This window comes from Hippocampus zosterae, chromosome 6 (genome assembly GCF_025434085.1).
Source record: "Hippocampus zosterae strain Florida chromosome 6, ASM2543408v3, whole genome shotgun sequence".
NCBI lineage: Eukaryota > Metazoa > Chordata > Actinopteri > Syngnathiformes > Syngnathidae > Hippocampus > Hippocampus zosterae.
This window is the reverse complement of record NC_067456.1, coordinates 1,936,473-1,959,551: the sequence shown is the minus strand read 5'-3', so window position 1 is coordinate 1,959,551 and position 23,079 is coordinate 1,936,473. Positions and strand designations below refer to the sequence as shown.

Below are 23,079 nucleotides of genomic sequence, written 5' to 3'. Positions count from 1 at the left end.
TGCCGCCATTTTGTGTGAGATACGATTTGGGTTGATCGTCAAGGAAATGACATCATGACATGATTGTCCATCGACGACTCTTCCTCAAAACCGGACGCTAAGTCGATAAATCCCGCCGAGAGACGTACGTGATGGCCGCCCGACGCGAAGATGACGCGCACGCTTTGATTACTTTTGCGACACAAAAGCACCGAGGCTGGATGAAAGAGGAAGACGGCGCAGCCCCCGGGGCGACATCCTTTTCTCGCGAGCCGCCCCGCTGCCAACGGGGGGCGCCTTCCGGCTTGTCGCCTTTGTGCAAAGCGTGTTAATCGCGCACCTACTCGTCATTAAGTGGCGGCCTGCTTCTCATCAAGGCTGCAGATTATCAGCTCATGCGCTGGCTTTGATTCCTCGCCACCGCTGCCACGAACGACAAAAAAAGTCTCGATAGAAGCCGCACGTGGGCGCTTCAAGGTTTTTTTGGAGTGGGGGGGGGGCGGGGGGGTTGGTGGCAACGGAAACGAAAAAAAATAAGTGGAAACAAAAAGACAAAACCAAGTTGACTGAAACGAGATCTTACATTCATGCTACAACGAATAATAATTAATAGTAATAATTAGGTTTTTTTGTGGGTCTCCTCATGAAAGAAAAGCTTATGGAATTTGATGTTGTTCAGTGCAATAGAATTTGGGGGATCTGAATTTTCAGAAACTACGAGAGGAATTTGTCTTTGAAATGGGAAATGCACGTCAACTGGCTGCTTCACAACCAATATTTTTTTTTTGTGGGTCTACTCATAATTAACAGGTGAACCAAAGAAAGGCCTTGGGCGCTGTTACAATTTGGTGATGAAATGTTACATCAAAAAATAACATTTTTTTTTATGTAACATTTGGTAACATTTTTAGTATTGATTTTTTTTAATGTGTTAAGTCTCAAGAAGCAATGGCTGAAAAATTGCGAAAAAAAATTTGAGAAAATTTGTCTTTTTTGTTGTTGTTGAGGTCGTCTGGGTCATTTCCTAGCAGCCTTCCGAGATGAACTCCTTCAAGGGATTTTGTTTGAGTTCCAACCCCCACCCAAAAAAAGAAAAAGTATACTCGACAGCTGGAAGATGCTTTCATTGTGGGCGGAGCCTGGCGGCAAAGTTTGATGACAAAAGACGAGGGTCCGTTCTTCCTGCTTCATTCTTCCTTGGAGCACAAAGAAGAAGCTGGAGGGACAAGTGAAGTGATGATGTGAGTTAAGGCGGGGAGGGGGGAGGGAGGGGGTGGGGGTGTTGTCAGAGAAAGTAAGGATGAAAGGAGGGGGACCCCCCCCCAGCCCTCCTTCCCCCACTCTCCTTGCATCCCTCCCTCTGTTGACGTCATTTGCTGAGAGACACAAAACAAGCCTCTCGCCGCCGATCTCCTCAGTCGGCGTTCACTCGTGCGCGCTCGCCGCCACGCTCGCCCCCGTCGGATCAAACCTCCGCAGCTTCGGATGCCCCCCCACCCCACCCCACCCTACCACGCCACTCGGCACCAATCGGAATTGGCCTCCCGGAGCCAAACTCGGCAGATGTGACGGAGCGGCGCGATCGCAGCGCCTCTCTATTTGCCAGCGCCCCCCGCTCCCCCCCCCCCCCCCCCCCCCCCCGGAAGAGCAATACATCCACTTGGGAGACGCGAGAGGGAGGGCGTCCTCGGGGTCCCACGCTGACACACGCTGACCCTGGGAACGGGAGAGGCGCTCCGCTCGCACCAGCCGCCCCCCCCCCCCCCCCAACCCCCCTACCGCCCCCCTCCTCCCGGGCTTCAGCACTTGGACAGCTCCTGGCCGCCTTCCCATGCACGCCGGCGCGTCCTCCTGGCTATGATGCAGACGGCGGCTTCGGTCCAGGAGAGAGCCGCCATGCTGCATCAGAAGCAGCTCTTTGAGAAGTTCTGGAAGGGAACCTTCAAGGCGGTCGCCATGCCCAGGCCGGAGAGCGTCTTCGCGGCCAGCATCGCCGCGCGCAGCAGGCTGACCCGGTGAGTACGTCCGGGCGACTTTGACGGCTCTCCGCGGGCGTTCAACGAGAACGCCACCCGAAGACTAATTCTCCATTAAATTCCCTTTTGCAAACAAGCGTAATGACACACGAATTCCTACAGGTGGCCGCGTTAGATTGCTCTGAATGTGAGATCAGCACAGCTTTTGAGTAGACGAAACGGAACGTCGAACGAAAACATTACCTGAGATTTATCCAAGACCGATTGTCCTCGTCACCCTGTCAATCAAACATGTTTGATTAGCTCGGGCAAGACTCGAAATTCATGAACGAACCCTCAAAGTGTTTGATGTTGGATGTGCATAAAAGGACGTACATCACATCCACAGCTTCCCAGAAGTTCACGGTTGATCAGCAGAGACGTAAACGCAGGTTGCACCCAAAACGATAAAGTCTACCGGCCCGCGACGTGTCCTTTTGATTTCCGCCGCGGCGCCGGTGCGACTCTCACTCGGTTGCACTCCGGACGGCGCAGACGCCCGCCATCCGCTTCGTCTTAACGCCAAATTAGACGCGTTAATGAGAATCAGCACGGGCCGTTGCTTCGGCGCCGACGCTCAATTGCACACTCTGCTCTTTAATGTTCCGCACTCGCCGCACACCTTGCTTAGCGAAAACATTTTTCTTTCGGCTCTGCCGTCCGTCGGATAAAAGGTCCGCCTCAACGGGTGGCTTTGCCGCGCGTTTGCCCCGTGGGCCTGCGGTGGCGACTGAGCCCACCTCATCCGCGCCGCGGAACGTCTCCCGTCGCGCGCTGAAATCCAAAGCGTTTCCTGCGCCCGACAAATTTTATTCGGCAAAGTCATTTTTTAAATAGTCGGAAGTGGTGAGGAAGGTTGCTGTGCCAAAGTTCATGAGCTCAAAATACTGGCCTCTGATTGGTCCGTTATGGTTGGTTTCGAGTCGGGTGATGTGTAAACTTGCCGTGCCTGCGGCGGCCATGTTGGGAGGGGCGGCTTTACCGTCAAAGCCAATGCATTGACGTTGAAAGTAAGTCGGAACGTAATAATTCAGGTTTATACTTACTAGGTTAATACTTAAAAACATCAGTTGGAAAAAAAAAAACGTTTTGTATTGTCACTCCTTTTTGAAATGTGACTCACTGTGACTCACTTTGCTACGCCCGGGTCACAATATTGTTGTATGCGTCGGAAAAGTGCGATGGCTTCTCAAATGGCCGCCGAAAAACTACTTACTGCAGCGAAGTAAATTGCCGAACCACAGACGGCGGAGCGATTTGCGCGCAAAAAAAAAAACAAAACAGAAAAAAAAACCACACACAAAACCCAAACGCTCTAATGCCGACGGCCTCAAATCTGCTCGAATGATACCCGACGCGAAAGTGAAAGGAAGTGAAGAGTGAGAGCGAGGCATTGATTGCTTTTGCTATTCTCCACCAGGGAGAACCAAAAGTACCACGTGGCTCGGCGATGAAAACAATTTGGCCACCCCCATGCATTCGTTTGTTCAACTGTCTCTAATGAAATGGTCAGTGAGCGAATACAAATGGGGATGGGGCTTGAGTTGGGGGGGGGGGGGGTTTCCGGCATGTCTGCTCCGTTTTAGCCGGAACGGTGTGGCCCCCCGAGAAGGCCTTGACAGTGATGCTGAGGGCAAGTGGGGGAGCTTGCCGGCATCCGCCATGGGGTGGGGGTGGTCAGACAGAAAGGGAATAACAAGAAAAAAAACAGCAGAAATAAACTGCTTGTTTTCCCCTCTTGTTGTGTTGCAATGGCCTGGATTGGACCGTCACCACGAGGAAGCATTATTCACGCTGTGCTTCTGCGCGTGTGTGTGTGTGCGTGTGTGTGCGTGCGCGCGTGCGTGTGCGCGTGTGTGTCGGAGGTGATTGTGTCGAACGAACACGGAGGCAGGAACGGAGGAGACAGAAGGATGGTGTTTCTCTTCTCCTGCTCGAAGGGCTCACACCCGCCAAGGAGCAATTAAAAGTTGCTTCTTTTTGGCTGCGGGACGTGTTTTTGTGTTTGAGTGTGGGGGGGGGGGGGGGTGAGAGAGAGAGAGAGAGAGAGAGAGCTATACGAATGATTGTATGCTGGAGTGTCTGTTTGTGTGTGGCACGCGCGCGTAGGGGACGTAGCGTGACGTATGCACATGACGCGGTGGCGTGCGCGCGTGAGTGGGTCGCTCGTTCAGACCTCTCGCCTCACCAGACGCTTCAGATGAGTTTGACATCTTTCTCACTCGGTGCGAAAATGAGGCTTAAATATGCCGCGACAACGTTAAAATGAGGGGGAAAAAAGGTGTCATGACGACATCCAGCTGTCGTCTCTTCGGTCGCCATCGATTAGTCATGCCTGGCAGATGCCGCCTGCCAGGCTTGTTCGTCCGTTTCTCGTTCCCCCTCTTTTTTTCTTTTTTTTTTATTAGCGTGTGTTTGCTTGATTGAACTCCAGTGTGGAGTGAAAACGTTCTTTTTGGCGGTTGTCTTTGAATTTTGCTGAAGTGGGGATCCTTGTCAAGCGCTCTCCTTCCTAAAAAAATGGCGGCCATGCCATCGTTCGACGTTGCCATTTCAAAAGGCAAATTTACAAATGGCGACCGATAGATGGCGCCGTTTGGGATTCTGTCAGTAAACGCAGTGTTTCCCTTGTCCTTCCGCTGCTGGTTGTGGCAGGCGAACGTCGTCCGGTGACATTGACAAAGGTAATTTGTTCAAGTTAATTTGATGCAATGCGAACATATCGCGTGGCCACCAAGGTGAAACTTGTGAAAATAACCTCCAAGGTTTTCCCTCTGGAAAGTCAAAATGGAACCTCGCAGGTCGGACGGAGAGCAAGAACAGGATCGGTCATGCTGCTGGCAGCGAGCGATTTATTTCTTTGTTTATTAATTTGGCTCTCGGTTTATTTTCATTGTGCACTCACGCATAAGAGGAAAAACAAAGTTTCTGCTTGAAAATCGTTTTTTTTTCCTGCTGACTGTGCGGCAGAACATTTATGCAAATGCAAACATGTGGCCGGCCTCCTCCTCCTCCTCCTTTTTAGATGAGCAAAATAAGTCCATCAAATGAAATGATTCTCCCGTCGATAAGCCAAATCGAATTTTTGATTCAAATTGCTCCAGATGAGCCAAATATCGTTCTTGCGTCGGGTCGCATTGGATTGTTCAAGATGATCACAGATTGAGAGACCAAAAAAAAATAAAAACGGAGCAGGCAGGGGATCTGAAAAGCTAAATCAATACCCGCTTGAATACAATATTTCATTGTTACGGTTGTGGAGCACCAAACAAACCAGCAGTGTGTGCAGATGTCAGTATGCTAGCTGGATCGAATTCATCGCGTTGCTCTGCGACTGTCTCGCGCCTAATTACAAGAACGTAGAATGAACGACTTTGTATGATGAGCTCAGCCGGCTGCTGGCTATCGCTTGATAGAAGCGACGTCCCCAAAGTTTTATTTTTCCGCGTCGGCATCAAACGAAAGAAGCGGTTAGCGCGCTTCTTTTTTTCTTCATTTGGAAAAAGATGAAAGTCTTTCCGATAGCCACGTAATTAAAGATTTATTTAGAGCTGTTCCATTTAAACGGAGCGGGGAAGATTAGGTGGGTGGGTGGGTGAAGGGGGTGCTTTGTCTCTTGGAGGCGGCTTTGAAATGAAACGGAACGGCTGACTAACAAGGGAGCCTCGCAATTAACGATTCATCTTCGATTTGTCCCTTCAGCCTCAAAAAAAAAAAAAAGTCGCAAAAAGCCATGCCCAAAAGTACACAGAAAGTTTGCCTTTTTATTTAGAAGCAACCATTTTAATGATGTTTTTTTTTCTATTTTGCTCGCTACTTCAAAGACAAAACGTGTGCTTGAGAGTTTATTTTTTATTTTTTTGCAAGTCTAGTCCTTTTTTAAGCTTTCCATATGTGGTGAGTGGTTAGTGCGTCGACCTCACACTTCAATTCCAGCCCCCCCTCCGCCAAGGACTTTGCATGTTCTCCCCCTTGTCTTCGTGGGTTTTCTCCGGGTACTCCGGTTTCCTCCTACATACCCACCAAAATGCTTCTCCTTTTCTCTGTATTTTGATCAGAAACTGGAATTCTCCGTGAAAGCAACTTAAACTGGGAAAATGATTGAAATGACCCCCCCCCCCCTCATGAAAGACAAAAATCTCATCTGTCTGTCCTGTGCTTGTCCCATAAAAGTCCCGATTGTGAGGATCTGGACACAACCGTTGAAATGCTTTCAAACGAGTGGCAAGACGGGCAAGGCTGAGCGAGCCGAAAATCCATTCGGCAGATCGCGCGTGTAAATTTTATCCGTTTTGTGACAAAAGTACAGAAAGCCATCCGCGATTGTCTGGTTTTCCCGGGGTTGTCCAAGTCGATGATGACTTAGCTCGACTCAAATAGTTTTGGGGAAAAAAAGTATTTAAATTGATCGCAGTCACTCAAACAGCAAGTAAAAAAAAAAAAAAGGATCCAGACATTGTCTCGACTGCTTTTGCCTGGAGATATTGGAACAAAATGAAATGATATTATCTCTCGGCCTACTTTAAATTCATTTTTGACTCAGGTTCACTTTGGGGGGATTCAAACTATTTTACAGGTTTAAGTGATGCGAGTGGCGTTTTTTTTGTTTTGTTTTGTTTTGTTTTAACCGTACATCGGCGTGCGTGCATAGCATGATGCTAACTCTGCGTTTTTAAATGTCTTTATTTATTTGTTTTGAGAAACGTATTCCGGCCGACGTGTTGACTTTGCCGGCGTCCTCTCCAGTGTTGCTGATTGACACATTTAGCCCCCCCACACCCTCACCCCCCACACCTCCCTCTGACAACACCTCATCCTGCCGAGAGGCGGGAGATTAGCCGGCTAATGTGTTATCGGCCAAGGAGGCAGAGGATGGACTCGGAAATGAGGAAGGAGGAAGGGAAGGCTCCTCCGGGCTGAGTGACAGCTCGCCTCACTGATGGCGAGATGAGCCGCCGCCGCGCTTTGAAAGGACGACACACGCCTCAGATAAGCACACCTTCAAGGTGTTCTGTTAGGTAACCACTTTTGCCTCGTTAATTTTTTTTTTTAACCATTTCAAACACTCGGTGAACTGAGGCTGGACGATTATGGACATGATAATAATTACGATTGTTTTTCGATTGAATTTGAAACGAGGATTAAAAAAAAAGAACGATTATTCATCGCTTTCGAAATTTGTGATTTATTCAGCTGATAAGACTCAACGCGCCAAAATAATAGCCTAGCCCGTGTTGGACTATCCATTGCTTACAACCGCCGTATACTAGCATCATATTGATGCTAGCTTCCTTAGCCCGTTGATGTGATTTTGCATTGTTTGTTAGCATCAAGCTAAACGGACCGTATGTTTCCAGCAAAATAAATCATCTGTACGACATCGCTGACCTCGATAAAGGGGCGGCTGAGGAGCCACAAGTTTGTCATTTGCGATTGTTTCCTGGGCAGGGTGCGAAAGGGACCTTGCTGGCCGTGGCCTCGCCGCCACTTAAGGCCTCATGAAATCATCCCCGGCAAATTGAATGAAGCTGCTTTCCATAAAACCATCATGGACTCCCCCCCCGCCGGCTGGCGGCCACCTGAAGCAATTGAGTCCAAGGTCAGGCGCTCATTGATCGTTGCTCCGGCGGCGAGAAGGTGACCTCCGGCCGGCAACCGGCAACCGGCTCCTGCGACGTGATGTCGTCTTTTGAGTCCTTTAAAGTGTCCCGTCACAGATTCGCTTTCAACTTGACTGCAGATGTCACGCTGTCACAACCCTTTTGATTCATGTTGACACAAAGGTCAGGAAACTTCCCAAGGGCAGACGGGGAATTTTGCCTCATTTTTTTTTTGCTTCAAGGGCACCACGGTGGTTGACTGCTTAGCACAGTGCAGAGGTTGTGGGTTCGATTCCGGTGCCTTGACCATAAATAAATAAATACAGCGGGTGACGGGGTGCGATCGTGCAAGTGTGTTTGTTTATAAAGTGTCAGGGATTACTTCCACATGGCAACAAGAGAAGGCAACGTCGCGGAATAATTGGAGCGGTGCGTTGACATTCCGTCAAGATTTGAAATTGGCTTCGGTGTTTCTCTCTCTCGCTCTCTCTCACACACACACACACACACACACGCACACACACAAAGCAGAAGCTATTTTCACATTTCCATGCAGGAGTTTGCTAAACGCTCCTTTAATTGGATGATGAAGTCACAGCCAGACGGCTGATTGCAGCGAGTGGGAGGAACGCTTTCTTTTTTTCCACACTTTCCTTTTCAGTGCTGAACTCTGAACTGTCAGCCAGCCAATTAAAGTGATTTCTCTTCGAGGGCCTCCTAATTTGGAGGCATGTTTGGCTTGACTGCTTGGTAGAGACGAGCTGCGCTGGCAATCGGCGGCCGCCGCCGCCCGGCAGATCTAACAACTTCAAAATAAAAGCTTTATATTATTTGTTAAATTAAATTGGATTTTGAAGTAGGCCTCCTCAACTCTTGTTTGAAAGCTAACGTGAAGCTCTCGCACTGGCCAAAAACCCGCATTCTAAACCATTTGAATCCCGAATTGGAAACCGTAACTCCTGCTTGAAACCCTCATTTGAAACCCCAATTCTAAACATTAACTCTTGTTTGAAACTCAAATTTGAAAATGTAATTTTTGTTTGAAAAATCAACTTTGCTTGTTTTGTTTGCTTTCAGTCCAGAGGTGGAGGCCGACCAAACGCCGGGCGACCGTCGGACAGACTACGTGGCGGCCGATTCCAAGGTGACACCCAGCCCGCCAAAAGGAATATTAAAATAAAAAAAAAAATAACAGGGTTTAAAAAATAAATTGTAATCGAGGGCATTCAAAAAGTCCCTTTCAGTGTTGTGCTGCTGCTGGATTGGACTAAAAAAAAAATTGTGGAATTAATGAATTTAAAAAATTGATGGAGTTGTAATATTACATGAAATAGTGAAATGCGTATAAGAACGAACTTCTAGCATTGGGGGGGGGCGGCAGAAGTCATCCTTTTGAGTGAGGGGGTTGATATGAAACGTTGTAATTTGTAAAATAAATCATTGTTAACATTACAAAATGACACAAACAAAGATGAAGTTGTGCGGCATGACAAGGATCATAATTTGCACAAAAATGAAGTTTTGCTATTATGAGGAAAAATTGATACTTTCCAATCAAGAGTGTAGATATGATAAATCAAAGTTGTAGTTTATTTGAAAATGAAGTCGTAGTAGCGTGAGAAAAAAGCCACGATTTTGAACGACAATGTATGTAAGATATAGTGCAAGAAATGGTCGCCATTTTGACGACAAAGAAGTGATCTAAATGAGAATGTAGATATTACAAGAAAAAAACATGTCCTTTGCGCAATACTGAAGTCATATTACAAGAAATAGTTGAAATTCGTGTAAAAATTAAGGCATATTGCTGATGTTTTTCTTTTTCCTCCAGCTGGGCAACGTTGCTGACGGTGCCCGTAAGAAGCATAAAGCAGCAGACCATTTTGTGGCCCCGACTGATGGGAAAAAGGACCATCGCCATCGTCGCCATCATCGCCACCTTCGCCACCGCCTTCGCCACCACCGGGCCAGGAGGTGAGCGAATCCAGGGTTAAAAACAAACAAACAAAAAAAAAAACAAACCAAACCAAAAACAATTTATTTCCTTTTTTGTAACATCTAAATCTTGTTCAAAGGTACGGCATCACGCCGCCAACACGGTAAGAAGGCCAACTTCAAAATAAACCCAAAGCAACCGAATAATAATAACAACAATAATAATAAAAGGACATCAATGCCTTAGTACACCTTTACTTTGAAGTTATTTCCGGCGGCGTGTTGCATCGTAATGGCTGACTTGACTCGCTGAGGCAATGTCGTCACAAATTGTTGCTACTTGCTACCGACTCGGACAACACAACGGGCGTCCTCAACTAACGTTCAGTCGCTGGTTAAAGTTGCTAAAAAACGACTTAATTACGCTGACACTGTATTCTACATGGGTGCGTATCTCTACACAGACAAAGACATTTTTTCCTTATAACAACCCAACTTCGTAAAAGGCCGTTATTTTCTTGTCATTTTTTTTTTCATGATCCAACTATCGCAGTTTTTTTTCTTCACATCTTCATACCTCACCCTTTGTGATTTTGCGTTGAAAGGGGCAAAATGAATGCCCGACCCCCCCTCTTTTATTTACGCCATCTCATCCAAAGAAACTTTGCTTCTGGCACTATAAGATGTAAATGACGTGGGATGGGACACGCACACACTTTCTCTCTCAACCCCCCCCCCCTCTCCGCCGCGTGCGCGTTAATGAGTGACAAAGTGTTGTGAATAGCGTTGGAGGCTACTGGGGCTGGCTGAGCCTAATTACGTGAAATGCACTGGCGCGCTTCGTGTTCCCAAACTGACGACGACGTTCACGAGGCTCATTTGCGAATAAGGCGCCCTTTTGTCACTGGAAGCACTTTACCGCCTGTACTTGCTCTTTTTTTAGGATTTGATTTGGACCCACATACGTCCAGGCCCATCGGCAATTCTCATCTTCGCGTATGTGAATATGTTTGATTCGGCTCGAAATAATGACGGAGTGACGATGACGGAACTGACGCTCACAAATGTAGTTATATTGCTCATCTCTGAATGTCATCACCTCCAATCAGCTGTCTGTGACTTCTTTACCTTTCACGTAAAGACATATTCCGTTATCTTAAATACAAATTGCATATTTATCTTTTTGGGGGAGGGTGATATTGCATGCGATCGACGCACCTTTTACACGCGATACAATTCAAAGATGCAAGGATTTCAAAATGTAATGATTTGTCTGGTCTCATCCACAGCGATTTTCCAATTCAAATCGCCTTTTTGTGACAAACTTGTTTGGTAAAAAGCTACATTCTTGTACAAAAGTACAACTTTTTTTCCCTCGTAATATTATAACTTTAAAATGGTTGAAAATTCCAACTTTTCGTAAAATTGCAACCTAATTATTGTACAAATTCAGACTTTTTCCTGGATTATATCGACACATCCTCTTGGGAAAGTCTAACTTTTTTCTGGTAATGCTGTTTTGATTTTTGGACAAATTCCGAATCTTATGTTACGACTTTACTAGGCTCTAAATTGTGCGTATTTTTTTTTAAAGCTATCTAGCCTAGCAAAAATATATAATAATTCTACCCAGCTCTTCTGAGAGCACATCGAATTAGCGTGCGAAAATGGGGCGGAGGAGTAATTTGATTTCTTGTTTCCTTCCACCGCCTCGGAGCAGAGGCGACGCCATCATTGGCGTCTTCACGGGGATTTATCATCACATCGCTGTCGAACCATCTCAAATAGACTCGCTGACAAGCTGGATTTTGATTGTTTGCAGCCGGGAATGGTCGGGAGCAGCAACCACCCCCCCCCGCCCCCCCACCCCCTCTCTGATCCGCACAATGAGTCACGAGGATTAAACAAAATGAAGAAGGCTTAATAGTGGCGCCTGTACGTTAATGTCGCAAACGTCTCATGTGGAATTTAACATTGGGAAATCATTTTTCTCAGTTACATGAACAACTGCGATTTTATTTGCTTTATTTAATTTAAACAGTTTTACTCTTAATATTACTATTAGTTCTTAATATTTCATATTAAAATTATGCTTGGTGTTCGCATTGCAATTAGTCGTTCATGATGCAATGAGTTCCTGTATAATGGAATACAAATTATCGGAATCACAGCAAGTTGTCTCGGTCCTGAAGTAGCAAAGCGGCCACATACCTTCACACTGCCACCGCCATGCTTCACTGTTGGCATCAGGTTTTTTTTTTTATTATCAAAAGCTGTGCCATTTTTACTCCAAACATAACAGGCCCCAAGTCTTGGAAATTGCTTTGTGGGGTCTTGGAAAAGGGGACGCGATTACTGTTTCACAAAAGTAACGTGGTTTGGGATTTTTTTGTGTGTGTGTGTGTGTCTTACAAATTAAATTGGCATCTCGAAAATGCATTTTGTATTTCCTTAAAATTGATTGACTGAAGCATTGGCATGTGATAAAAAAAGCAAAGAACAGAGAAATCAAGAAGGGGCCAAATAATATTTCATAGCACTGTACAAATCGCCTTTGCATCGTGCTGATATGACGAGCGTTTTCCCGCGCTAGTTGCGACGTGATTCTCATACAAGTGACGACGTTGTCGTAGCTAAAATTTCAATGTCGCGCAAATTGCGACATTGTTTTTTTGCTGATGTTGTGACTTTCTTTCTCCTGCCCAGCAGCACCTCCTTTGGTGAGGACCTGTCACTGCAGCCCAAAGGCAAGAAGAAGAAGAAGAAGGAGAAGAAGAAGAAGAAGAAAAAGAAGACGAAGAGCAAGTCAGAGCGCAAAAGGCTGACCAGCAGGTGACTTGCATGAGTGATATTATTTCACAAAAAAAGTTTTGTTACGACATCCCCTGATGTTAACCCGACAGGAAAAAAAATATATATATATACCTGTCGAATTATGAGAATACTGTTCTCTAACAAGTTGCAATGTTTTTAACATTTCCTACAAATTTCCGAACTTTATTCTTTGAATTTTTATTTTTTATAGAATTACAATGCAAGTCCCTGTAATGAATCAAGAGTAAAAGTTAAAACTTTTTTGTTTGTTTGGTTGTTTGTTTCTGTACTCAGCTTTATTCACTTAAGTTTATGAGAGATGTTACATTTTTTTTTCTCATGGTCATGCAAATTTATTTTTATAAAAAAAATAAATAAAGGCAACTTTGTTTGATAGTTTAGCTAGCCTCGGCCCTTCTTTGGCTTTTCCTTTCGTCCTCGAACTGCGCGGCGCGTCCTCCAGCACAGCTTGGTGCTGCCCCTCCATGTTGTGGTGTAAAGCGGTACTACACCAAGGTCGTGCCGCTCGAAATTCCTGACTCGTCTGAATCTTGCATGGAGTCTTACGATTCCATTTGTACTTTTAGGTCGGCTTCTTGCAGCCCCTCTCCGCTGAGGGAGAAGAGAAAGAAGAAGATGAAAAAGAAGAAGAAGAAAAGTTCCAAGAAAAGCAAGCGGCACAGGTAAGCGTGGTCTCGTTTGCGCAAGTCTGGCATCTTATAATTAACGGGATCAACTAATGACAATTCTGGCTTGTCCTTCCTTCCAGATACACCTCCAAAAAGTCCAAACACAGGTTTGTCCATTGAGTGTTGGCCATGCTAAAGGTTACACGCAGCGGCTGTGTTAGGAATCACATCCACGTACACGACGACTTCCGTATAGATTACATTTCATGTATGTGTCACATCGTGGCCCGAGATAGTTTCCAAAATACCCACGAGAAATCCCGTTGTAGTGGTTCAGGACCGACTACGATTTCATTCTCACACAAATTCCGACTTCAACAACAAGACAGTGATTGTAAGCTTGCCTCGCGTTTGAATGTTTGGCGACTGCTCGTGATTTTTCGTCAAATGGCGCCATATGTCGGCCATTAGAAACTTTCCGCTCTCGCGATTCCCAACGCAGCCCAAGTCACAGAAAAATGGGAAAACAAACAAAACACTTTTTAATGATTTGCACGAGATGATGAGGATGATCCTGAAACTGTTTGTTGTCTTTTGTTGCAGCGGCTCATCGCGTTTCAAACGATCGCCAAAGGACGGACGCAAACGGAAGCGAAGGTCAGTCGGTTGAATCCCTCCGAGGAGAAGCAGTCCTCAGTACTAAAAATATTTCAAGCGGAAGAAAATAATGCGGAATTTTAGCGAGAACGGGAGTGGGGGGGTCACTCATAAGAGTGTTGACATTGAATCGCGACTGGGAGATGCATTACTCTCGCTCGCCTCTAGGGGCACCATGTCAAATTTGGGATTGTTTCGAGGGTCATTGACGAAAGACCCGTGAAATCAGTCTTAAAATATGAAGGGGGCGACAATAAAATAAGTTGAGTTATTTTCCCCAAAATAGAGTTTCATACTTCCACCCAAACACACACACACACACACAATTGATCGTCCGACTTCTTTGTTGTTGTTTTCGTAATTTCTCAACTGTCGTAAAGCTGTTGATGATGTTTGTTTCCTCAGCTCTCGGAGTGGGTGGCGGGCGAAACGCCGCCGGGGCAGCTCAGCGTCAGACCGCCCGTCGTCATCGGCGGAGGATAGGTAGGACACGAAAGCTCTCGTTCCCTTTTCAGCCGATTCCCAACGCGTTCCCTGCTCGCTAATCTCGGATTTGAAGGATTTGTTAAATATCTGAAAGGATTACTCGAGCGCCACCGAATGACTAGATATTCATTTTTCAAAGATACAAAGCGAGTATGAGCCGCGACATTGGAGTTTGAATAGCGAGTGAGGGGACGTTGCGCAGCATTTGACTTTTTAAATTCCAAAACGATTTGTGGCTAAGATGAGTCTTATCGCGTGGAGCAGCCAGAAAGTGCAGGTGCCTCTTCTTATTTTATCGCCGTGCTGCAGGAAACGCTGGCAAGATGGGAAATTCTCACAAAGCTGATTTTTTTATTTATTTTCAATCGATTTTTTTTCTCTCCTGTGGTGGTAACTCTTCAATCAATCCGCAGTTTCATATTAAATGGTCTTTTTTTTTTTTTTTTAATAAAAATGTGAATTGGGCTGTCTTGTTATGTTGATTCTTGTTTGGCAAGCACAAAAAAAAGATCCAAAAACAAGAAATAATGCCCCAAATCAGTTACAAGTGACATTTTCTGTGTTTTGTGACAAAATTCACAACAAGGAAAACAGCAGAGAAATGATGAGTCCGGCTGGGGAAATTCAACTTGCAGTGACTTTTCCATGAGGTGAATAAAAGCCTCATTTCAATAAGAGGCCGTCCCTCGGATAAAAAAAAAAAAAAAAAAAAAATTATCACATCATTTTGAATTTATCTGACTTAATTCCTGATGTGATTTCGGCAACAAAAAAAAAAAATCATGCGTTGATATTTTTCCAAGGCAATGACCAACTTTTCTCATACTCTAGGAAATATTTCTTTCTTGTACGCTCACCGCTTTATTTTCAGACCGTTACAAAATAAAAAAATCACTCATTCTTGCGGCTTCATTCTCACAAAATTCAAATTTTTTTTGTACTATTGCAATGTCAAAAGATCAGACAAACGTTTTTGTCAAATTGTAGTCAAAGGTGTGATTGTGAGCGTGGATGGTTGTTCGAAAATAGCTGGGAGAGGCTCCCACGGATGGATATTTAGGATTCTTATTTTTCAGGGGTGAGGGGGCGATGGTGGGGGGTGGGGGGGGTGTTGGTAATGACATTTGTGATACTTTCCCGCCCTGTGCTTTCAGACCTTCTGCATACAAAACGCAATGCAGTCCCACATTCGAGGCCAAGTGGACCCGTGGCGGCAGCGTCTCCAAATCAGTAAAAACAGCCTCCGTCCTCTCTGTCGCCTGCGTAAGTCCTTCTGCTCACTGTCCCCATTGTCTTTTACGATTTTTTTTTTTTTTTTTCTTCCTCGTTGGCAAAGGGGACGGCGACTTTGTTGTGGCGTGTGGCGATAACGTGTCGGACAATTACCAGCATGTCCGTTGGGAAAATATTATGAGGGAAACGTACGATGGGGGTGAGACTTTATTAATATTTTGTCGTTCAATGACGAGGAGGAAGAGGAGTCACGTTCTTATATTTGATTTAAAAAAAAAAAAAAAAAAAAGACAAAGGCATTGCGTGCAAAATGCTGCGTTTTCACAATGTTCAATTTGGGACTCTCGGTTCACTCGGCTCCCTCGACGCAAGAGGCCGTCACATTGTGCCCGATGTTTGGAAATTTAGCAACCTGAATCAACGTCAACACAGCAAAAAAAAAAATTAAAATAATAATAAATGAGCGTGGAAAGGAATCCCCTGTCAGCAGGGTCTCGGGGTCGGTGAGCAAATCGTGTCGCCAAATTGCGAAACGGACGCATTTGAGAGTTTGCTACAAATACTAAGTGGGACTGATTGGCTGGTGGGAAATCCAATATGCATATGAGGGTCACTCGCTCCCCCTTTGCTGAATCGGTCGCAGCCTGTCGTCCTTGATTGGACTAATAAAAAGGAATGGACGCAATTGGGAGCGGAATTAGTCCAAAATCAACTTTTATCATCTCCCGCGCAGCCTCTTCACAATTTCCGTTCGGTTTTGGTGGGTTTTGAAAAAAAGAAAAAAAATTCACTTCTCTAATGATGCACTTATGTTGCCCCCCTTTTTCTTACACTTTCCCTACTTAAGGAGGAAATCGTGATTGGTAAGTGGATGCTGTCCCGCGGATTGCTCATGCTAGGCTAGGCTAGGCTAGGCTAATGGCAGAAGGGAAAAGTTCGTTTAGCGAGGCCTCGCTTTAGCTTACTCCCGATGGCACCTCGCCATTTTCTTTGCGACATAGAGAGCCCGTTTTGTGCTGTGTGTTTGTCCAGTCGGGCTTGTGGGCCGACGCACCCCCCCCTCATTTTCTGTCTCCTTAGGGGGGAGTGTTAGACGCTAGATTTTTCTTTGTTTCCACACGTTTGCTTTCTCTTCCTTTCAGGAACACTGGTCCCTTGACTTACGAGTTTTTCGGGGGGGGGGGTACTTTGGTCAGTCAGACTGGATGCCGCTCGTTGACAACCGTTTTTGAGAGGGAGGAAGAACTGATCAAATAAATTAGGCAGATATAAGATGCATTTTTGAAAAATCGAATACACTCACTCTAAAAGCAAATGAAAACTAGGTGTGTGAAAAAAAATTTCAAGCAAAATAAAAAGGACCAGTAATAAAACTGTTTTATTTGTAAAAAGAAGACGGTGACTTTTGCGCCAATATATTTTGCTATTTTAACACCTCAAACTATAAAACAACAAAAACGAGACTGAGTTTTGGCCAGCAAAATATTTTTTCATTTACAACTAAGACGTGCACGCTGAGCGACGCCGACTCACCGCACGACTGGAGTTGAACTACACTGTTTTTTTTTTTTACATGTCGTTTGCTCTTCGCTTCCGACTGGGTTTTTTTTTCCACAGTTAGGAGACACTTTCTTTGAAGTACCGCAACACAGCCATACATATTCAGTCGGTCCCATTTTCTTGTTCCCCTTCTCGTTTGTTTGGCATTTCTCGAGCTGTGATTCATCTCCAAGTCTTGACCATCCACTCAAAAGCTGTGTTGATCTCGTATCCAAAGTGAGGCGGCGCCATCATCTGCTGACATCTGTTGTTACATCGAAGAAATCATTTCATTTCATAAGTAAGCCGGGGATGGGAATCTTTTCCACACCTTCCAGTTGGAAAACGTTCTTGACAAATACGACACGTTTGTGAGTGGATGGATTCCAAATGACAAATTGAAATGTCCATGGCAGACGGCGAGAGAAGTTGAAAAACTATTTGCTTACATGATATATCTTTTTGAAGATATTACTATAACTATATATTCCCGCAACATTTTTGGTATCATTCCGGAACGGATTAATGACATTTCCGATTATTTAAGCGGGCACCGCTGATTCGAGATACGAGTGATTCGAGTTACAGTCCTAGGGCGGATGAAACTCTTAAGTCAAGGCACCACTGTCAGTGTTTTAGCCTCGAGCGCTTTTTCTACTCTATTCTGACCGCATGCCTCAAATTTGCATGACGTCTCTCGAGCGTTTCAAAGTTTGAGGAGGCCCGAAAAGTAATTTTGGGGGCGGGGTTGTTTCTAGTGTGTTTTTCACAGGAATAGGAGGATGATTTCACTGTGAATCAGGCAGCTAGCAGGCTCCGTGTAGCCGCTCAAACCGGTGATTTGTCGGCTGCTTCTGTCTGCCTACAGACATTCTTATCAAAGCCTTCCCGAGGACGAGCGTCCGGCCAGGATGAGCAGTCCCACGACTGTGACTCCGGTAACGACACCTCATCGCCGCCGTTCTGTGAGACGGGCGTGGCCGACAAGAGTGAGGCGCGGCGGCGGCGTGCCTCACCATCGCCGGTGAAGCTCGCCAACAGGGACAACGACGTCTCTGACTCCGGAAATTCGGTGACCAGCTACGCTTCCTTGTGCAAAGCCGGCGGGGAAGACTGCTTGAGCGCCGCTCTCCTCAAGAGGTGAAGTAGCGCTAGCCGTCCCTGGGCTCAGTGAACAGGCCACGCCTTTTCGAATGGCTCCCTTGCTTCACTCCGCTACGCATTCAAATTGTCACTCGGAAAACCTCAAAAAGTGTAAATGTTACAATATATGACATTTTTGTTAAATTATTGGAACCGGTCAATTGTTACATGTTTAAAAATTGTTAAAAATGCGTATATTATTTTTGTAGTATAATGACAGCATATAGGCGGCCCGGTAGCCCAGTGGTTAGCACGTCGGCTTCACAGTGCAGAGGTACCGGGTTCGATTCCAGCTCCGGCCTCCCTGTGTGGAGTTTGCATGTTCTCCCCGGGCCTGCGTGGGTTTTCTCCGGGTGCTCCGGTTTCCTCCCACATTCCAAAAATATGCATGGCAGGCTGATTGAACACTCTAAATTGTCCCTAGGTGTGAGTGCGAATGGTTGTTCGTTTCTGTGTGCCCTGCGATTGGCTGGCAACCGATTCAGGGTGTCCCCCGCCTACTGCCCGGAGACAGCTGGGATAGGCTCCAGCAACCCCCGCGACCCTAGTGAGGATCAAGCGGTTAGGAAGATGAATGAATGAATGAATGACAGCATATATTGGTAGGATAAAGCACTACTATTGCATGTGTAAGGTGAAAACGTCTGGGCATAGGAATGAGCCTTGAGGGATACCCAAACGTCCTGTAAGATGCATGCGGTTGGTAAGAATGAAGTCTTCAACTTGAAACGTGCTTTCCTTACAGAGAGCACGAGGCTTTGGGATGTCGATTCGACACGGTGAGATCGCCACGGATGTCTTCCAGGGGACGATCGAGCCCCGAGTGGCATCGCCGACGCAGGAGGAGTATGTCCTCGGGAAGTTCCAGATACTCCGGACGACGGCTTCCAAGCTCGTCGCTGTCATCTGCGAGGTCCGAAATGCTTTTAAAATAGTTGCGCAAACGCAGGTGACGATTTGCTGTGATGACGTTGATTTTTTTTGGTGGCTGTCTTTGTAGCTCCTACTCGCGTTCGCTGAGCTATTCGCTGGATCTGAGGCAGCGGCGGGGAAGCCTGAGCAGCGTCAGCTCCAGAGGAAGCTACTTCAGACGTCGCAGGTCAAATTGAATTTTTTGTATTAAATTTTTACATTTTTCATTGAGAAAAAACAATTGAAGGCAAGGTTTCATAACAATGGTGACCAGGCCTAATAGTCAGCAACATACGGTATACATCACTTAACGTATATCACAAATACATAAATGAGAACATGGGTTTACATCAGATTCATGCACTTTATTCGTTCATTTCATAAATGACGAGATATTTATCTATTTAACAAATCTTCGCAAAGACCCCTTTATGTAAAAGCAGAATAAAATGATAGCCTGTGATCGAGCCTTGTGGCACACCTCGAGGAAAATCAGCGGCTGAAAATACCAAACCAAGATCCACTGACCCGTCGCCCTCCGCAGGTCGCGATCCAGAACGCGAACGTCGAGCTCTCGAGAGACGGACGGCGACCACAAGATCAGTAGGAAGAGACGAAGACGCAAGTCCTACTCCCCCGTGAGGAAGAGGAGGAGGGACTCGCCCAGCCACCTGGAAGCCAGACGGATCACCAGGTACGCAAATCTTCACCCCCACAAATACATGTACTAAATAGTGGGAAAAAAAATGTATACAAGGTGCTTAACCTTGTGTGCTCTAAATGAAAAAGGCCTTAAGTTACGCATTTTACAATTTTTGTAATGATGTATTTTGTGTTATAAAAACATTTTTTTTTCAAACACTCAAAATGTTCAGAGGCATCTGTGCTATCCATACATGTATAGTTTTTATTAGTTCTTTTGGATTTTTTATTTTTTATTTTTTGCAAAAGGGAAAAAAAAATGTGTCTGGAGGTCCCAACCAAGCCCTACTAACAATCCCGACCGGACGTGTTCATGTAAAACGCATTGGTTTGAAGCCTCCTCTGACGCCACCTAAAGTTGCAAAATTGGAATGACCTCAACCCAACAATGTGGCATGCTTACGTCTGTCCAAGCGAAAACAAAGCGATTGACGTAAAAATCGCGTGAAATGCATGTATACACATTAGGTTTACGATGCATTCAAAAATATGAATTATAATGGGTCTCTGGTGCAAAATATGTAAATTGTGAAGATTAAGGTATCAAAACGTTTTTTTATTATTGCTGCAATGCCTGAGAATTATCAGCCGGTGACGTCATGAAATTTAGGCCATTTTAGAACTCCTCCATAAGTTTCAGCTCTCTCGTGTTTTTCTGAATGCCTTTGCCTTTGATTCAAAGACATCATTTTACATTTATCGCAAGCGGTGCACTACGAGGGTTAACGAAAAATGAACATCTATTGACGTTTTTTTTAGACGTTTACCAATACCTAGGCAGAAAAAACTCGGTATGCTTCACCTACATTACATCGAGCAAAGTGAGAGTGGTGCAAAATAGTGCTACATCCCTTAATAAGTCGCTTCTAAAGACCTTTGCCCCTTTGCTGGTCCGCAGCGCCCGCAAGAGGCCCGTCCCGTACTTGCGCCGCAGCCCTTCGTCCTGCAGCAGCCTCAGCGCCCCGTCACCCAGAAGCCTGTTCCACCTTTGCCGCCGTAGCGTGTCCTCCTCCTCCTCGTCTTCGGCCAGTGAGAGCAACAGTCGCAGCTCCTCGTGGAGCTTTGAGGCGCGCCAGCGCAGTGCCAGCAGGTATTAGCTGCCCCTCAACAAATCGCTCGAAAAAATTTGCACCCAGAGACGATTTCGACGGCAATCCCGCCTCGTTGCTGCTGTTTGGTTTTCATTGTAAACACATCTCAACGCTGGGTTTTCCGTCCTCTTCGGGGATGTGTTATGTTGTGATGTGGTATTCGCTTTGAAACGGCTGACAGCTCAAATTCCGTCTCGGTGCTAAAGCATGCGAGTTGGCGGACTTGGTTGACCGCGTCCGGGCTATAGCAACATCCCGACTGATTTTGATTGCATGATGTTGGCTGTTGCGAGGACCCAGCTGCTTTGATTTGCTGATTGCCAGTCTGCGTTTGACCTTTGAGGGACTGCTGGGAGGCGGGATAGCAAGGTCCCTAGCAGCAGTGCCTCAGCCACCACATAAATGTTTCCAAATCTTCTGAAATCCCAACCATTTTGTAGAAAATGATCACACTCAATCAAGAATTCTTCTGCTTTGACTTGCCACTTACAGATGTGGATTCATCATGAAGGGATTGTTGACATGTTTGAGAACAAGATCACGTTTGAGGATATCTGGACTCCATAAAATAATCCAAATCAAGAATCTAATTTATACGGGTAACAACCTTTTTTTTAAAAAAAATATTTATTTATTTTTAAAAAAAAAAAATATTTATTTATTTTTTTTGCCAATCGCTGGTCTGATTTCAAGCAAATGTTGGCTAGTATGAGAGCAGGATTTGTCTTAATTTTGCTGGATACCAGAGCCACGATAACTGGGCTCAGGTTTTTTTTTTTCATTTTTCAAGGTTTGTTATTACACACCTATAAGAATGGAACTGCTATGAATTACTACTTGCTTATCTGCGCTGACCTTGATGGAATCGTTGGCAATTATGGGAGTAAGATCCCGATTGATTTTGACTGATATGTGAACCGAAATGTCGGCAGTGAACAAGGTCCAAATTCCTTTGAAATATTCCAAAAGCGGCATCTCAGTTGTATTGAGCTTTTTAATGGTACTTTTTATGTTGTCCACCGAGATGGTTGCATCAATCCATATTTCAATTTTCATAAAGTGGACTATGCAGTAGATTAAGTATAAATCATTATATAAGGATTTTTATAGAGTGATGTATGATGAAAGGAATACTCCCTAATCAAAATCATCGATTTATCTCGCGTAGTACAGAACGAGCGACAGATTGCAAATGCGACGGCCATTTTCCTCTTTTCAAGCTGGTGGGAAAAGACAAAATGGCATCTGGAAGCACAAATAGTCAAAGAATTTCTCTTGCGGTAGATTGCAAACAATCCAAATGTCATCGCAGCCACAGAAGATCGATTGGAAAGAAAAATTAAAATCAACATCTTTAAAGGAGTGGAAGGCAAGCAGAATAAACAGCGTCGCTCATGTTCAGAGTGTTTGAATCCTATTGAATATTAATGGTGTATATCCAACCGCATACATATTTATAGCTTATTTCAATGCTTATTGCTTTGTCGTCGTGGCCAAGCTCTCGAGGCAACATGTCCATTTCCGGTTATGACAGCCCTCGAGTAAATTATTCTTGTGCTCTTAATATGAATATTTGAAAAAAAGACAAAGTTGACCTTTTGGTTTATTCAAAAAGAATATAATTGGTTTGAAATTCAGAAGAAGCAGCTGCTAAGCGTATCACCTGTGCTCCGGTTAGTGTGGCAGCTAGCGGGCGACTCCATGAGCTTGTGTAGCATTGCTTTCCAAGAAAATGAAAATAAGAAATTTGAGATAAGAAAACTTTTATTTGTCTCAAAATGGAGAAATTCCCAATTTACAGCAGCAAATGTGATCTATTTACTTTCTCGCGAGAGTTATGTGAGGAATCAATATGCACTGAGTTAGCATAGTACCTTGGCAGATAATCAAGCACCTAGCGGACTGATCTGATTGAGCATTTTAATTCCCCCCCCCTCCCAGAAAAGAGGAAATTAAGTAATTTAACATTTGATTTGTTTGCCTTCATGATGAGAATACCGTATAGCCACCTCGATACGGTCTTGTACTGTAATGGGAATGGCTGTGTGTTAGTTAGCATAGATGCTAGCGGGGCTAATCTGTTAGTTTGTGCTCCATCCACTGAATAAACGCCTCGCTACTACGTCAGCGGGTAAGCGTAAAGCCTACACTCCCGTTTCACACATCAGTCAGCAGGCTAATCCGTTAGCTTGTGTGTTGAAAAAATGGGGGGGAGGGGGAAGAATTTGTTATTTATTTGTTTTTTTTGACTGAAGTTGCGTAAAGATACCAAATAACCACAGAGGTACCTTTTAGCATTTCAGAGGAATACCATTAGCGCTAAATTAGCTAATGTGTTATTTTG

General features: G+C 45.1%; 2 protein-coding genes across 3 annotated transcripts in view; one reads left to right on the top strand and one right to left on the bottom strand.

The window, feature by feature from the left end:
- Positions 1 to 23,079, bottom strand: part of vsig10 (V-set and immunoglobulin domain containing 10) — a 172,362-nt gene that overhangs the window by 121,335 nt on the left and 27,948 nt on the right. The window lies entirely within an intron of this gene.
- srrm4 (serine/arginine repetitive matrix 4) lies at positions 981 to 21,345 on the top strand. 2 transcript variants are annotated; one of them, XM_052068954.1, is made up of 14 exons: positions 981 to 1,994; positions 8,672 to 8,738; positions 9,426 to 9,568; positions 12,236 to 12,361; positions 12,931 to 13,026; positions 13,113 to 13,139; positions 13,576 to 13,629; positions 14,035 to 14,112; positions 15,270 to 15,378; positions 17,756 to 18,027; positions 18,776 to 18,943; positions 19,031 to 19,129; positions 19,487 to 19,636; positions 20,543 to 21,345. In XM_052068954.1, exons 1-14 carry the CDS (start codon positions 1,837 to 1,839, stop codon positions 20,739 to 20,741), a joined length of 1,746 nt encoding a protein of 581 aa, XP_051924914.1. In that variant the 5' UTR covers positions 981 to 1,836; the 3' UTR covers positions 20,742 to 21,345. The 2 variants fall into 2 exon arrangements, with proteins under 2 accessions (XP_051924914.1, XP_051924915.1); XM_052068955.1 differs by having other exon boundaries at positions 983 to 1,994; positions 12,239 to 12,361.